The 15,400-nt window shown below is 41.4% G+C and overlaps 2 protein-coding genes across 3 annotated transcripts; both read right to left on the bottom strand.

Annotated features, from left to right (window-relative positions):
- Positions 1-392: 392 nt before the first annotated feature.
- dnase2 (deoxyribonuclease II, lysosomal) lies at positions 393-6,761 on the bottom strand. Its single transcript, XM_010889827.3, has 7 exons — positions 6,651-6,761; positions 6,278-6,372; positions 5,901-6,063; positions 4,569-4,668; positions 4,299-4,463; positions 2,765-2,989; positions 393-1,071 (listed from the first exon to the last, which is right to left on the bottom strand). The coding sequence occupies exons 1-7, from the start codon at positions 6,687-6,689 to the stop codon at positions 641-643; spliced, it is 1,218 nt and encodes a 405-aa protein (XP_010888129.1). The 5' UTR covers positions 6,690-6,761; the 3' UTR covers positions 393-640.
- A 4,567-nt stretch (positions 6,762-11,328) lies between these two features.
- Positions 11,329-15,307, bottom strand: LOC105021862 (G-protein-signaling modulator 2). Of its 2 annotated transcripts, none has more exons than XM_010889828.5 (5): positions 14,927-15,307; positions 14,046-14,579; positions 13,620-13,779; positions 13,103-13,329; positions 11,329-11,805 (listed from the first exon to the last, which is right to left on the bottom strand). In XM_010889828.5, the coding sequence occupies exons 2-5, from the start codon at positions 14,556-14,558 to the stop codon at positions 11,665-11,667; spliced, it is 1,041 nt and encodes a 346-aa protein (XP_010888130.1). In that variant the 5' UTR covers positions 14,559-14,579; positions 14,927-15,307; the 3' UTR covers positions 11,329-11,664. The 2 variants fall into 2 exon arrangements, with proteins under 2 accessions (XP_010888130.1, XP_012987217.1); XM_013131763.4 differs by lacking the exon at positions 14,927-15,307 and adding an exon at positions 14,708-14,815.
- Positions 15,308-15,400: the final 93 nt, after the last annotated feature.

Genomic DNA, 15,400 nt, shown 5'->3' with positions numbered 1-15,400 from the left:
TGCTCTGATTTTTTTGTCAAATAAACGTTCATTTGTAACAGATTCAGACTGGTTGGAGATTCTAACTGGTTGGTGGATTATGTTCAATGAAACATATGTGCACCCCACAACAACATAATATTAATGACTTGAACAGCAAACCTTTGCAGTTTCAAGCAACATGGTAATCTAATCTCACCAAACCTCTTACAACAAAATAAAGAATCTATTAAACATATTTTAGGAATTTTGTGTCCGTATTTTGCTTATATATTCTTCTTAACTCTCACTACGTAAATGTCAGGGACCAGGTCACAAGATTGTCATTGCGCCAGTTGGCTCTGTGTTGTTTGGTGCGTTTGACAAACCGTGAAACAAAATATGAAATACTGTGTCTAATAAAAAGGGCTGAAAACAATTCCACATAAAATTTATTTTAAAAAAAACCCCTGAAATCCAGATCAACACGCCTAAATTCATTAACAACAACAGAAAACCAACCCATCAGCACTTAGCATTCCCATTCACACGACATCATCGCGTTCTTGTCACGCCAGATTATCAAACCCTACCACATTCATGAAACACTGGGAAGACCTCAACATGACTCTCGGTAATACAAGCACACCAAGCTGCCCACTGAACCGTGCCCAGACTTGGTTTACGTGGCCACGCGGGGTGCAACTGAGGCGTACCCGTTCATGCGCCCCCCCGCCGTCACGTCACACTTGCTGGTCTCTCCGTCGCACATCTCGCAGTCCACGGCTGCGGTCCTGTAGGCCTTCCACACCGCGGCATCCTGCAGACACACGGTCCCGCCCCCTCTACTCTCCTCCGCCTCGTCGCGGTTGATGTCGCCCACGCACACCCAGCCAGCAGCTCCATCCAACCCGCCTCCGGTGGTGCTCACCGCCCACTTGGAGTGGTCTTTGGCGACCCCAAAGGTGACCCTATCACCCAGGGAGATGACCTTGATGTTCAGGACCTTCCAGCCCAGGGTGCAGTTAGAGGGCAGGATGCCAGTGGAGCGGATCCAGAACTGGACCAGGAGGTTTGACTGGAGGGAGGGAGCCACCCAGGAATGGTACAGGTCTAATGGGAGCCAGGGAGGAAATGGGGAGTTGTCAGATGTTTGGTTAACAATACTGTCGCGATTTGTTTTTAAGAAAAACAAAGAAACGAGGTAAAGAGTCAACATTTCATCCGCTACAAGGAATGCAGTGCCCATCTTGGTCAGTGTGATTTTGGTGTATAATCGGACCAGTAGTGTCCAAGAAATCTCATGGGTTAAGTTGACTGTGCCAAAGCATGTGACAAAGTCAAATCAATATAAAGGTATGCTGGCTATGGCGACACCGTGTGGCTGAGATAATTATTTTGACTATTGTGTCTTGACAGTGTTTGCAGAGTGTACCAGTTACAGTACCTCACAGATTAATATTAATGTATGTGACAGAATACATCTATGGGAGTGTATATTGCTCAGTCAACATTAGAATATTATTTTAGGCACTCATCTTAAGTAGTAATCTATTTTTTATATCAACATGATCATTTCTCAGACACAAAACATGTACAGTGGTTTATTTTCCTGAAAGAAATAGGCGTAAAGATGATTGGCATCCCTGCGGTAAATCTTGTGAAAAGTCCCCGGTGGTGGATAACAGCACCGAGCCTCTTCCGTCAAAGTCTGACAAGGTTGGCGGACACTTTGAGGGATCTTGTACCCCTCTTCCATGCAGCACATTGCAAGATCCTCGACAGTCATTGGTTTGTGCTTGTGGACTGCAGGTTTTCAATTGGACTGAAGTCCAGACACTGAGATGGCCACTGTAAGACGTTCATTTTGTGGTCAGGCAAACTTTGTTGATTTTGAGGTATGTTTAGGGGTAATTGTCTTGTTGAAAAGTCCATTCACAATCAATGATTCACCACATTTTACTGTGGGTATAAGGTGACTTCCCCTTTTTTCGTCAATGCCGTTCAATGGTCAGAATGTTCCATTTTTGTCTCATCTGACCACAACTCACAACTCACAATAACACGAAGTTCAGGCACAGCATTTTGTAGGAAGGGCTTAGCAATTGCTTCTCTGGCGAAGCCCATACAAAGACCTTGTTGACATAGAGGTGTCATCTAACAATTGATTTTGAGACTCCACAAGACTGTGCAGTTATAACACTTATCTTTGGGTTCTTCTTCGGCTCACAATATTCTTCACTGTGACAATGTGCGTCCCCTTCTTGGCAACTGTTCCAGACCTCTGAAAATGTTTTATTATTTTCCCGACTGTGCTCAGTGGCATTTTCAACTGTTTGTGCATATTTATATTCTTTACCTGATCTGTGTCGGTCAACAACCATTTGTCTCTTTTCAGCTGACAGGACTTTGGTGTATTCAAGGTGATGGATGACAAAGGGATTTTATATACACGCGACCTCATATCCCAAGGAAACAGGAACGGGTGAAAGACATTACAGTTCTTTGAGACTACGACCAACTAAAACAAATCAAATTTCATAACAGATGCCACTTTGATTTTGATAGGTTTAAAGTTTTGCAGAAAACAACCTGCTGGTTTACAGTGATCGCTTATGTTGAAGCCTAAAATATGACATTGTTTGTGTTAAGGTTTTGCATTCACTTTGCCAAAACCTCTTGAGTTGAATGTACGTAACAGAAATGACAAGATGGCAATAGCAAAATCATAATCAAACAGCATACTTCCAACAGCGTCAAACAAAGAACCAATTATATTTCCAAAATAGTTCTCTTTAATCCTTACCATTTTTAAATGATCGCCCCTTGGCAAAGCTGATGAACTCAGTGCCACCCAATGAAGTGAGAGCGATGCTACGATTGGAAGCTGGTTTGCTGTGCAGGAAGCTGCCATTGACCAGTTGCTCTCTGCTCTTCTTACAGACAGCATTCAATGCAGGCAACAGAGAGGCCAAGGAATCAGGGACGTCACAATCATACACACTGGGCTGGTTGATCTGCAACTGCTCTCCTGCAATGTACAACATAACACAAATGGAACAATGAAATCAAGTAACTTATTAAACAAAACAACATTCTATTTGGAGGTTTCACTGACATCAACCTGCAGCTGCTGACGGTATTGCTTCCTCCCCATTTTAACTTTGTTACAAAGGTATTATTGGTATAATTTTTAAGAGGAAAATAGCGGTGAAGAACATTTTAGCCCACGCTGTACTCTAGAGGCAGTGGTTATTTGCTACATTCACTGCAGGTCACCTGTCTGTTGTCCTTCAAACAGTCCATGAGTTACAAACACCCTTAAGAGAAGGTAGTCATAAACAGGCTCCCGTAACTACCAGTGACCTCTGCCACCAGGCTGCAAATAGTTTGCTTAGGAAATTGCTAGAGAGGTCAGGCCACCTGACAGTCTCAACAGCTCAGATAGAAGCATCTTCCTTTTCACTCTAAGTGGAAAAAAAGGAAAGACCCTCTCATATATCCACTGAAAATCGAGTTATATAATGCATGTAGATCTCCATGATGTTTCCTTATTCCTCGGCCTGAGAGTCACAGATCAGCCAGGAGGTCCTTGAGAGTAAACAAGACAATGCTATAAAGACAATGGATGGCCTCCACTGAGATCTCCCATCACAACTTAATTACATCTTAACTCCACGAGAGACATGAAACTTATGGAGCAAACATCACATTGCAGGATAAGCACGGTCTCTATGGTTACTGAGCAATTGAATTGAGGTGTGTAGCCCTCGCTGTCACCATGGTAACAGCACCATTTGCTATCCAGGTTTTAGTGGCACTTGCTACTAGAATATGCTAATATGCTAAGGAGTGGAATTGTTCATGCAAATGCGGTTTTTGGTTCACAATAACGTTGTCAACATAAATCTGGTCTCAATAACTTCTGCGTAATGGCAAGTTAACTGTTCTTTAATAGACGCATTTTCTATAGCACCGCATGCACATGCAACAGAAATCTGTTGTTCTGTCCCTGAGCAAGTTGGTTAAACGTAACTGGTCACAGAGGCTGCCCCCCTACCTCTCAATTTCAGAGTTGTTAGATGAAATGCAGAAGCAAGGTCTCTCTTAGACTTTGTGCACAAACTGACAAACATCCTCTTTCTTTTGGCATTACTCCATGGACCGTCTGGCCTGTGGCCTAAAGCGGTTTGAAGGGTCTGGCCCGTTGACTATGGTGCACATTCAGTGTATTACTCCAGACTGGATGATGCACTCTGTTTTAACACATTAAACTGTGAATAGTTCCATGATGACGCAACTTTTAGTATTTGTTCCCTTTTACAGAGTTAGAGTCTCACCAATGGTCTGAAAGAATTCAAGGGGGTAGGTCACACAGATGAAGTTCTGTCCATTCGGCACACCACTCTCTGGGTAGGAGTATTGCCCCACGTCCTTTACAGGGGGGAAATGAGGGGTACTATGGACCAGCCAGTAGCCCTGTGTTTTGTCCAATAAGACAACACCTGAAAGGAAAGAGGGAGGGAATGGCCAGTCATTGAAAATTCCATACTAAATATACACTGTATGTTACTCGATAAACCAAGGAGCAAAGCCTGACAGTGGTTCACCTTTAGTATGGCCACACTCGTGTCCAAGGTCATCAAGCTGTCGTTTTTCCTCTGTGTGTGGCCTCTGGTCATTGTACAGAATGTATGCAATGTCACCATTCTGAGAAAGAAACCAACTTATTGCACATGTGCACATAGACAGAAAAGTAAAGCATAAACATTTAGTTCATTTACACTTAATCACGGTCTGGATGAAAATATTTTGGCTCATCGGTGTATGTATTTAATTGGTTTGCAGTTGACCAAAACAATCTGAATAATTTTCTAAATGTTCACTTATTCCAAAGAAGTGGTAAAATGGCCAGGGCAATAAATTTGGCACCTTCTAGAAGTAATAATAAATAATTAGATTTCAAGGACATGATTGTCCTTTACTTTGGAATTGTGTTGAGTTGCAGATGCCAGCAATATGGAACTAACTCAACAAGTTTAAGTACAGAAATTGAATCATTCCACTGTTTGGTTTCACTGTGTGTAGCACGAGACTAAAGAAAAGAAGGAAAACCACAGAACTCTCTGTACTGATCTCCTTGGGATTGATGAGACTAAATTTGATCATTCTGGTAAAGCACACCATCTCTATGTTTACAGAAATCAGAATGTAGCCTTTAAATAAAGGACAATGACCCTAAATACACCTCAAAACGCACCCAGGAATGTATTAAGAAAACACGGTGGAGTTCTGGAGTGGCCAACAATAGGTACCGGTGCCATCCTTTTGAGAACCTGTTGAGAGATCTGAAAACAGCAGTTGGAAGGCAGTTCAAATCTGGGACAACTGGAAGTGCAGGAAGCTAATCCATGGCTACATGAAGATCTTGATTCAGATTGTTTTGGCCAATGGCTGTGTTACCAAAAATTTAGTGTAGTGTGTGAATAATTTTGTCAATGCCATTTTTTTATTGTAAAGAATAAAATAGCTTCTGAATAAAAACCAAAGGGTCACACAGCATGTGCTTCTGTGATTATTTTCTCACTTGAACAGAAACAAGTTATCTGTGTAGAATTTTAACAACAAAGGCATTTTGCCTGCCACCATTTGCCATTGCTTGTTTGAGGAGACATAATTGTGTGTGTTAGTGACACCAACAGAAGAGCAAGAGGGTGCTGCTTTCCTATTTGACAACAGAAACCAGTGGGCCTTCTGTTCACCAATAGAAATGTCTTTATTTTGCATTATGCGCTTTTGTATGCATCCAAAATAACTTCTAGGGAGTAAATGTTATACACTATACGCAATAGTTCCACTGCCATGTTAAATAATGCTGAGTATGTGTAACTGTAAAAGAAAACTGTGCATTCAAATGTGGTTGGAAAAAATAAGAAACCGACCTTTCCCTGGTCGTACAGCTGTCCCACTGTGCGCCCCAGGGCTCCAACGCTGTCATTCACCGAACCTTGTCCATCCATCCATCCCGCTCTCCCTTTGTCCATTAGAAGATATCTCTGTCCATCATTGTTCTCTTCAATATGAGGGAGTTTGTAGAGATAAAACCTGAAAGTGCACAGTCTATTCTTTATCCTTATCTTACCAGGTATTATAATACATTGCCTTACTGAGGGTAATAGTGTTCAGCTTGGAAATGTTATCCTACTGTTTTAGTCATAGGCTACCTGCCCTAACGGTGGCCTTCATCGCTTGTCATTGCTGTACATTGTTTTAGCATACCGTGCTTAAATATAGTCAAACCCAAACCCTGCTGTCTTACCAGTCAGCAGCTTCGCCTTGATCATTATAGCAGGAGATAGGTGAGGTACCTCCCTCTCCTGGTTGAAACAGGATCAGCAGTACAAGTGTTAACATCTGAAGTGAAGACAACAATGAAAAACTTTGATAAAATGAACTTCTACGTTTGTCGAATTCAGAAAATAGTTGGCTTTAGAACCTACTGAAATGGAGAAATACATTTCAAAGGTTCAATGTAGCCAACAATCGATGCTACAACGTTAACATTTTGTTACACTTTTGTTACACTTTCGAAAATGTATGTCAAGTAAACAATTAAGTGTCGAATTTTTAATTGATTTCATGAAAAATGAAATCAACAGCTTCACCTATGTAATTTCTAGATCAACACTTACCTTAGTATAGTTAAGCACGATAATTGTACTACTATCCATTCCTCGCGCAAAAAGTGGGGAACTACATTTCGAAAGTCGTGTATCCTCATTTTACAGTGGGCAGACACCTGGTGATACTGAGGGGAGGACTTGTCGTCACGAGTTCGTAGCACATGATGCTAGGCTAACTCTGACCCAGGGAATTTGTGTTCAACAAGTGGTCTAGTAAATGGAATCGTACTAGTCAGAAGCCTACTGTCTTCTACCTCTATGTCTTCTACACATGGGGAAACAATTATTAAATGAATTCTGAGCGTGAATGATCAGCAAACGTGTAGAACAAGCAAACGTTAATTAGATGACAAGTGTGTTTTCCTAGCTGTTCAAACTATGGCTCAACAGTTAATACAATGTGCTGTGAGTATCACTGGCGGTTTTTGTGATTTGAGGGCCCTAGGCAAAGACTGGTTGAGGGCCCATCATCATCTATTTTCTACCAATTGTATTTATTGTATTTATTGTATTTATTAAGCCAATACCTGCAACATTTTTGAGCATATATTCTTTCTTTATTTTGAATGGAACTGCCACTTCCAAAGACACATGCATTGCTCCCCCTTTCATTGGAGTAAATAAAACCAGTTTCAAAATAATAATCTGAAGGGTACAAACTGCCTTATACGTTAGAATTAACGTATAAAGCAGTTAAAGCACTTAGCCACTTTGTTCAAGTGTACAGTTTCCTAATCATGATCAAGTGCATTCATATTCCTTCCTTTTCTCACTATGCTGCACATTTCCTCATCTGTCAGCTGGGAGGACCACATATACCTGGATCAGACATTATATTCTGTGTCACTACACAGTTAGAGCTTTCTTGGGGAGCCAGGGGAGGGTAAACATTAACCTCAGCCATTTGTGATCTTTTGCACTGTCAGTGTTGCTGTCAGCATCATAACCAACATTGGCGTCATTGTAGTCAAAATGTGGGATGTTATATGAATGACATGATGGAGTTGAACATTCTTAACCTCTGGTGGCTATTCGTGATGGTCCAGGTCAGGGATATAGAGTTTTCTGATGTGACTGCCAAACCATCATATTCAGTAAATAGCCGCAACCCCTAAGCTACTACTGTTATGGATATTCACGCTATTTTCCTCCTTCCTTCATTTTCTGCCCCACACACATATTAGCATTACAATTTTTTTTAAACTTTGCTGTCCATCACTTGTGTTGTGTAACAGGCTCAGGCTGAATGAGTAAACTACCTTAGAAGTCTTTCGTTCTGCTGTGCAGTGAGAAACCATTTGAGTAAGAGATGCCTTCTAATACATAAATAATGTATTAGAAGGCATGATTTAATTTGAGTATCATTTTGAGTAACACAATCAGATCTTAAGACAAAAATAAATTATGTTATTTAGGGCTGTGAAAGTTAACGCTTTAACATGGGTGATTAACATGTCTCAAAATCACCCATAGTTAGTGTTTGACTTTGGCGGGAAAGAGCATAGGTGTGATTCAGTGTCTGCAGCTTTCCAGACAGGGGGGTTGAGATATTTAATGCAGAATCCTTAAAATGCTGTTATTGTATTTGGTGCCATGATCAAGAGCGCAGTGGTAGGAGATGGTAGAACTATGGGATCAGAGACAAGCTTCTTTCTCATTTAATTTACACGGGCTACAAATACATTCTGCCAGTCATTGTGGTGAGAAATGTAAGGGCCATGATAAACAGTATCTCACAATAGTGAGTACACCCCTCACATTTTTGTAAATATTTGATTATACCCTTTCATGTGACAACACTGAGGAAATGACACTTTGCTACAATGTAAAGTAGTGAGTTTACAGCTTGTATAACAGTGTAAATTTGCTGTCCCCTCAAAATAACTCAAGACACAGCCGTTAATGTCTAAACCGATGGCAACAAAGTGAGTACACCCCTAAGTGAAAATGTCCAAATTGGGCCCAAAGTGTCCATATTTTGTGTGGCCACCATTATTTTCCAGCACTGCCTTAACCCTCTTGGGCATGGAGTTCACCAGAGCTTCCACTTATTTAATTTCAAATCAAGCACTGTCTATAGTTTACAATAAAACATATGTTTTTAACATAATGCACTGCTTTTAATTTATTAAAATTTGAACACATTCTAAAATTGCAATTAATCATGATTCATTATTTTAATCGTTTGACAGCACTAGTATTATTAATTTTATTTCAGTTAGAATTTTCATGTGACCCTAGGCCTTCTGGGGACATATGCAGCTGCCTATCATGCCTAATGGTAGGAACCGCTACTGGTTTGTATCTCTTCCCCTACATAGTCCAACAGTCTACTTGTATCAGAGGGTGTTTCCACACTTGGCCCTTTCCAGAAAATGTTTTGAGAAGTGAATGCAATTCGGTACATTTTACTATGCAGTGTAAAGGCTCTGAAGCAACTCAGACTCACTGATGATAACCAAACCAAGACCAAGCCTGAGTTCAGTTCACTGAGCTCGAGGTTACTGTCTGGAACACTGTTTTGCCTGGTTTAGGCCCGCACTTTAGTGCCATAAAGTTAAATAAATGTGCACGTTGGTAGTACTATTTTCAAATACAACCTATTTAGCAATGTAGCCTGTAACCATAAAATTCACTGCATACAGGTTCAATCTGTTATAAAACAATTATTATAATAAGTACAACATGCCGTATTTACTGAATAGAAACAATTAGCTTCTAAAATGTAAGCAGTTACATTTATTGCTGTCAAGTAATAGGTTCACATAGCATGTCTTCTGCACTGTGCAATAAATGAATGTTGGGGAAACATCTGGAATCCTTCTGGATACAGTGTTGTGAATGCATAGAGGACTCACAACAATCACATTTGGAAGTGAACTGACAAGAGAAGGCCATTCAAAGGCAATGGCAGTGTGAGTTCATTAGCATCTTCACCTCAACCTTTATTTTTAAGAGGAGTGAGATTAGTTATTTTAAAGAGGAAACATTCTGAAAAGACATCACAAAGAATATTGTAGTCACACTAGCCTTTATAAAACCGGCAGTACATTGGCAGTCGCTGCAGTCAACTGTGGTATTTCTTTGTAAGGGAGTGCATTTCAATAACTTCATGACAAGGCATTGCTCTTTCTCTTCTCAAATGAATGAAGAATATTGAGTACATTGGCACATTCTGTATCATTACGCACTCTGTATACATATATTTGATATTCTTTACATGATTATGCTTCCTCTCGTTGGCATCAGGTCAAGGCTATAGGACTATTACACACCCAACCCTCCAAAATGACTTTGATAACAGGCTCAGTCTCTACTTGTTGCAGGAGCAACCAAATGGTGGTTGGTTTGTTGACATCTTCCCTGAAGTAGGTCTCGTGCCTTTATTTCGCAATCTGTATTTTGCGTCTGCTTTTAGTTTTTGCTGTCAGGCCTTTTAGTTCCTTTATTTTCCATGAGATATCCAACTAAAACAGTGTCTCTGTCTCTGTGGCTTCCATGGTTACAAGGAAAGGAAAGGCTAGGAAGCTAACATTTTTACAGAGTAAAAAGAGTCACATCTTTTTCTGAAACCACCTCCACAAGTTCTTTGTGTTGCACAGAGCATACTTAGCCGTTCCATCTGTGAGCAGTCAGATGTCTGACTTGCACTTTAAGGAACTGTCAAGTATTCTTCCTCATCACCTATCAATTTCGCCACCTTAACCATTTAAGTCATCCTCAGAAAATTGCCGTTGGAGTTGGGAGTTGACTGAGTTCGACAGACTAGAGTCTGAAAAGACTGGTGGCTTCCTGAAGACGTCTAGGTGTTTGACGCTATGCAGCCTTGCATTGTCCCTCAACAGCCTGGTTCAGTACAATAGACAACTGTTGAGGGACTTCTCAGTGTATATAAGATTTAGAAACACGATGTAGGTTTAATATTTTAACAATTACTTTATTTGCTCTATGGAACGTTGTTGAAATATAGGGTAGAAACACTGTCAGACACTCATTCAGACACATTCACTCCTGTGGTCATCTAATTTCCTTGTATCACGAATCTTAACGATAAGTTAAGCACCCCAAAAGCTTCAGGGCATTATGAAAATTGTTGTGCAGTCAACACAGAAATATACCCACTGTATGCTCAGTATCAGCAGCATACATTAACCTAACTGTTCAAAATAGCATTATATATATCTAGTGCCATTACGTTGGTCAAGAACGTTATATATCAATCCACATTTTGAATGGCCACACATTGCGCTCTCCATTCAGGTTTTCGTATTGTATTATTCTTATAAAAACAACTGATTTGGCTTGAGTGGGGATGTTGAGTGGGGATGTTGAGTGGGGATATTGAGGGGGGATGTTGAGGGGGGGATGTTGAGGGGGGATGCTGAGAGGGGATATTGAGTGGGGATGTTGAGGGGGGATGTTGAGTGGGGATGTTGAGGGGGGATGTTGAGTGGGGATGTTGAGAGGGGATGTTGAGTGGGGATGTTGAGTGGGGATGTTGAGGGGGGATGTTGAGGGGGGATGTTGAGGGGGGATGCTGAGAGGGGATATTGAGTGGGGATGTTGAGGGGGGATGTTGAGTGGGGATGTTGAGGGGGGATGTTGAGTGGGGATGTTGAGAGGGGATGTTGAGAGGGGATGTTGAGGGGGGATGTTGAGGGGGGATGTTGAGTTGGGCTGTTGAGGGGGGATGTTGAGAGGGGATGTTGAGTGGGGATATTGAGGGGGGATATTGAGAGGGGATGTTGAGGGGGGATGTTGAGGAGGGATGTTGAGTCGGGATGTTGAGTGGGTATGGTCTACATAAATTCCTTTATTTGGATAGGTGACATCCTACAAAACTATTGGATTATTACCATACACAATATTTAACGTTCTTGATCAACGTAATGGCAACTAGATATGTTGGAATAGAATGTAATAGCGGTTTTTGCAATAGTTCCCTAGGAACGTGATTCTTGAGATATAGGGTACTATCACGTGTACACCTGCTCTAGGACAATCTTTCTAGCATGCATATCTCTCAGGTCCCCATGATCCCAGGCAGCTCAGTCCTCTGGTCCTCCATGCGTCCTCCCTGGACACTCAGTAGCAAGGAGAAGAAGTCTTCATCATCCATGGGACCTGGGGCAGCACTGCGCTGTTCTTCCAGCCTACCCTGTGCCTGAGTTACAGAGACAGACAGAAACATCACATCATGACTCTGTTACTGAGGGCCTGAGTTACACAGACAGACAGAAACATCACATCATGACTCTGTTACTCAGGGCCTGTGGTACAGAGACAGACAGAAACATCACATCATGACTCTGTTATTCAGGGCCTGTGGTATGGAGACAGACAGAAAAATCACATCATGACTCTGTTACTCAGGGCCTGAGTTACAGAGACAGACAGAAACATCACATCATGACTCTGTTACTCAGGGCCTGTGGTACAGAGACAGACAGAAACATCACATCATGACTCTGTTACTCAGGGCCTGAGGTACAGAGACAGACAGAAACATCACATAATGACTCTGTTACTCAGGGCCTGAGGTACAGAGACAGACAGAAACATCACATCATGACTCTGTTACTCAGGGCCTGTGGTACAGAGACAGACAGAAACATCACATCATGACTCTGTTACTCAGGGCCTGTGGTACAGAGACAGACAGAAACATCACATCATGACTCTGTTACTCAGGGCCTGAGGTACAGAGACAGACAGAAACATCACATCATGACTCTGTTACTCAGGGCTTGAGGTACAGAGACAGACAGAAACATCACATCACGACTCTGTTACTCAGGGCCTGTGGTACAGAGACAGACAGAAACATCACATCATGACTCTGTTACTCAGGGCCTGTGGTACAGAGACAGACAGAAACATCACATCATGACTCTGTTACTCAGGGCCTGTGGTACAGAGACAGACAGAAACATCACATCATGACTCTGTTACTCAGGGCCTGTGGTATAGAGACAGACATACAGCTCCGGAAAAAATTAAGAGACCACTGCACCTTTTTCTTTCCTTTTCGAAAAAGTTGAAAAGGAAGGTTTTGTGTGAGGAATAGAAGCGTTCAATTTGTAGTGGTGTCTTAATTTTAACCCTTCTGTTCCTCACTCAAAACCTTTCTTTTCGACTTTTTTTGGAAAGGAAAGAAAAAGGTGCAGTGGTCTCTTGTTTTTTTCCGGAGCTGTATGTTAGACTGTGACTGAAGTACATGCATAGGGGATGGTACAGGCAATATTACGCCTATGTAACACAAACCTGTGTAACCCAACTTGATGCTTATACACCATATGACATGACATAAAACCAATAACATAACATGATATAAAGCCAATGTAAAACTATAACATCATATAACGTGATGACTAATTTATATTTTGAATGAAAATAAAACTTTATAATGTTTGGGTCAAATTGACCACTAGAAGCTTTGGGTTATGTTCGCAGTAACTTACTTGTGAGGTGAGAATCATATTGTACAAGTCCTCATTCTGCACTGCAGTTGGAGCGGACTGTTTAGGCTTCGCCTCTTTTACACTGGTCCTCTTCTTACTGGCCTTTGGCTTAGAGGGTGGGTTGTCATTTAGTTCCGCCCTCTGGTCGTCAAGTCGACGACCTTGGGAAGTAGCCACCAAATCAAAGAACGCCTCTTTCTGCAGCGAGGTCATTGATGAGAAATGAGCTGTTTGGATTGGAAGAGGTGGAAAGAGAGGGGAGACATGCATCCTTTAGTGGGCTACAGGAGTTCAGCCTTGTTCATCATTCAAACAACATTATTTCAATAGCTCACTAATGTACAGGATGTAAACAGGTCCGTTAATTGATGTTGGCACTGTAGCTATAGACAACCTTTTTCCCCTTGGTCATTTTAAATGAATCAGCATATATGGTGAAACAAGGGAAGCTAATTGCATCAGTTGTAGTGTTCAACAGTCACGTATTAGATCATAATCACTAGTGACTTCTCTTCACCTCTATTGGCTCTGTAGGCCGGAATGTAAGTGTTGGGTTCAGATTGGCACCTTCTCCTCCCCCTGAATGAGCAGCGCTGGTCATTGAGTCGTCTCCCTTCTTGCAGAGTAAAGACCAAGTCATACAGTGCCTCTGGGAAGGCAGGGGTTAACCGTCGAGCCTGAGAAAAGCACGGGTGACAGAATGAGAGGCCATCGTTTAGGACCTTTAGAGGGATGGCTTCACTACTCATTTCAAACACATTTCTAATTCACACACTAACACATTCTGTCACTACAAAATGAAGTCCTTGTTTTTCTACAACTAGAATGTTGCATCAAACTATTTATGATTTATGTGTCCTGTCACTAATATAATTATCATCACTTGAATTATCATCACATAATGCAAATGAATAGATGATTAGGGAGAGCAAATGTTCTAAACCTGTTTTGAGGCCTCCTCTGTGCTCAGTGTATCTGTAGACAACTGGTCCAGTGGAATACGTCCATTTGTGCTGACTTGTAAGCCTTGTGATAACTTGTCTGTCTCCAAATGGTTTTCTCCATCTTTGTTTTCTTCAGTAATTTCAACCATTTCCATTCCCTCTTTCTCCATATCTTTTTTCTGTTCATTCATCCCGAGTGTATCCATTCCTTTAACATGTCCTACCCCCTTCTCTGTCTCAGTCTCTCCATCTGGTTTAATGTTTTGTTGTTCTTGTTTCCCTTTGTCTCTATGTCCACTTTCTGTGTCTTCATTTTCAATCTGTCCACGTCTGGCAGCGTCAGGCTCTTCCACTCTAGAGATGTCATCAGTGCCCTGGCATGTTATTGGCTGTGTCCCTCCCTCAACAGCTTTCTCCGTAACATTCCCCTCTTCAATAATTATTTGATGCTCCAAGTTCTCCCCTTCAGTCAATGTAACTTTAATCTCCTGGGATTCCATTACAACATCCATTTAAGTCTTCTCAGAGTAAGCCTGACAAAAATAAAACAAATACACATACCAGCTCAAGTTATATTGTAAATTCAGAGCACTGTGGAACTGGTTCGAAGAACACGTATAAGGCAACATTAAATGTAGACTTAATGGAAATGGTAACTCACAACAACTCAAGTAGAAGACTTCTAGCGTTAGTGACTGAACAGCCACACCAGTATCTGTGCATTACGGTCTAATCGCAGGACTGATTCTTATGAAAAACCAGAAGGACTGGTTTCCTGCTAACTTTTTTGAGTAATAAATTCCTATCATGGATTGTACTTGCCTGCCTTCCAGCGTTTACCTTAACACCCACTCTCTGAAGTGTAATAAGTATTTCTTACTTGTGTGTTCCTGTAGCTCAGTTTCTGATCAACCTCATCTTCTAGTGTCCACATTGATTAGGTATGGCATCGCTGATTCCGTTTTCTTTGTGAGAAATAACAGCTATTAGTTGTGCTTTACATGTCAAAGTAATGAGTACTCTCCTTCTCTATCTCAGTCTCTGTCTGCCTTTCAGTCTTGGTCTCTTCCTGTTCCTCTTACCCCAACCCAACCCTGTTTATTTGGCCCTTATCTCCATGTCATGGCGTTATGAAATATTACTGTTTAAAGTGAAGTGGTGCAGTGTCATCAAATCCTTTTCTTTATTAACAAAGTCAGAGGAATTTATTTAAAATGTGTATCAGAAGTTAGTATCTGCTCTTATTGCATTTGCAGAAAAAAAAGCATACAGACAGAAAAAGCAACGTGTTGAAACAGGCACTGTTATTCTGACACTGCTGTGGTTTGGCACACTTCCTGTTGATTTTGCAGCT

The sequence above is a fragment of the Esox lucius genome, chromosome 20, assembly GCF_011004845.1.
Source record: "Esox lucius isolate fEsoLuc1 chromosome 20, fEsoLuc1.pri, whole genome shotgun sequence".
Taxonomy (NCBI): Eukaryota; Metazoa; Chordata; class Actinopteri; order Esociformes; family Esocidae; genus Esox; species Esox lucius.
Note: the sequence above shows the minus strand (reverse complement) of the source record. Positions and strands in the feature narration are given on the sequence as shown.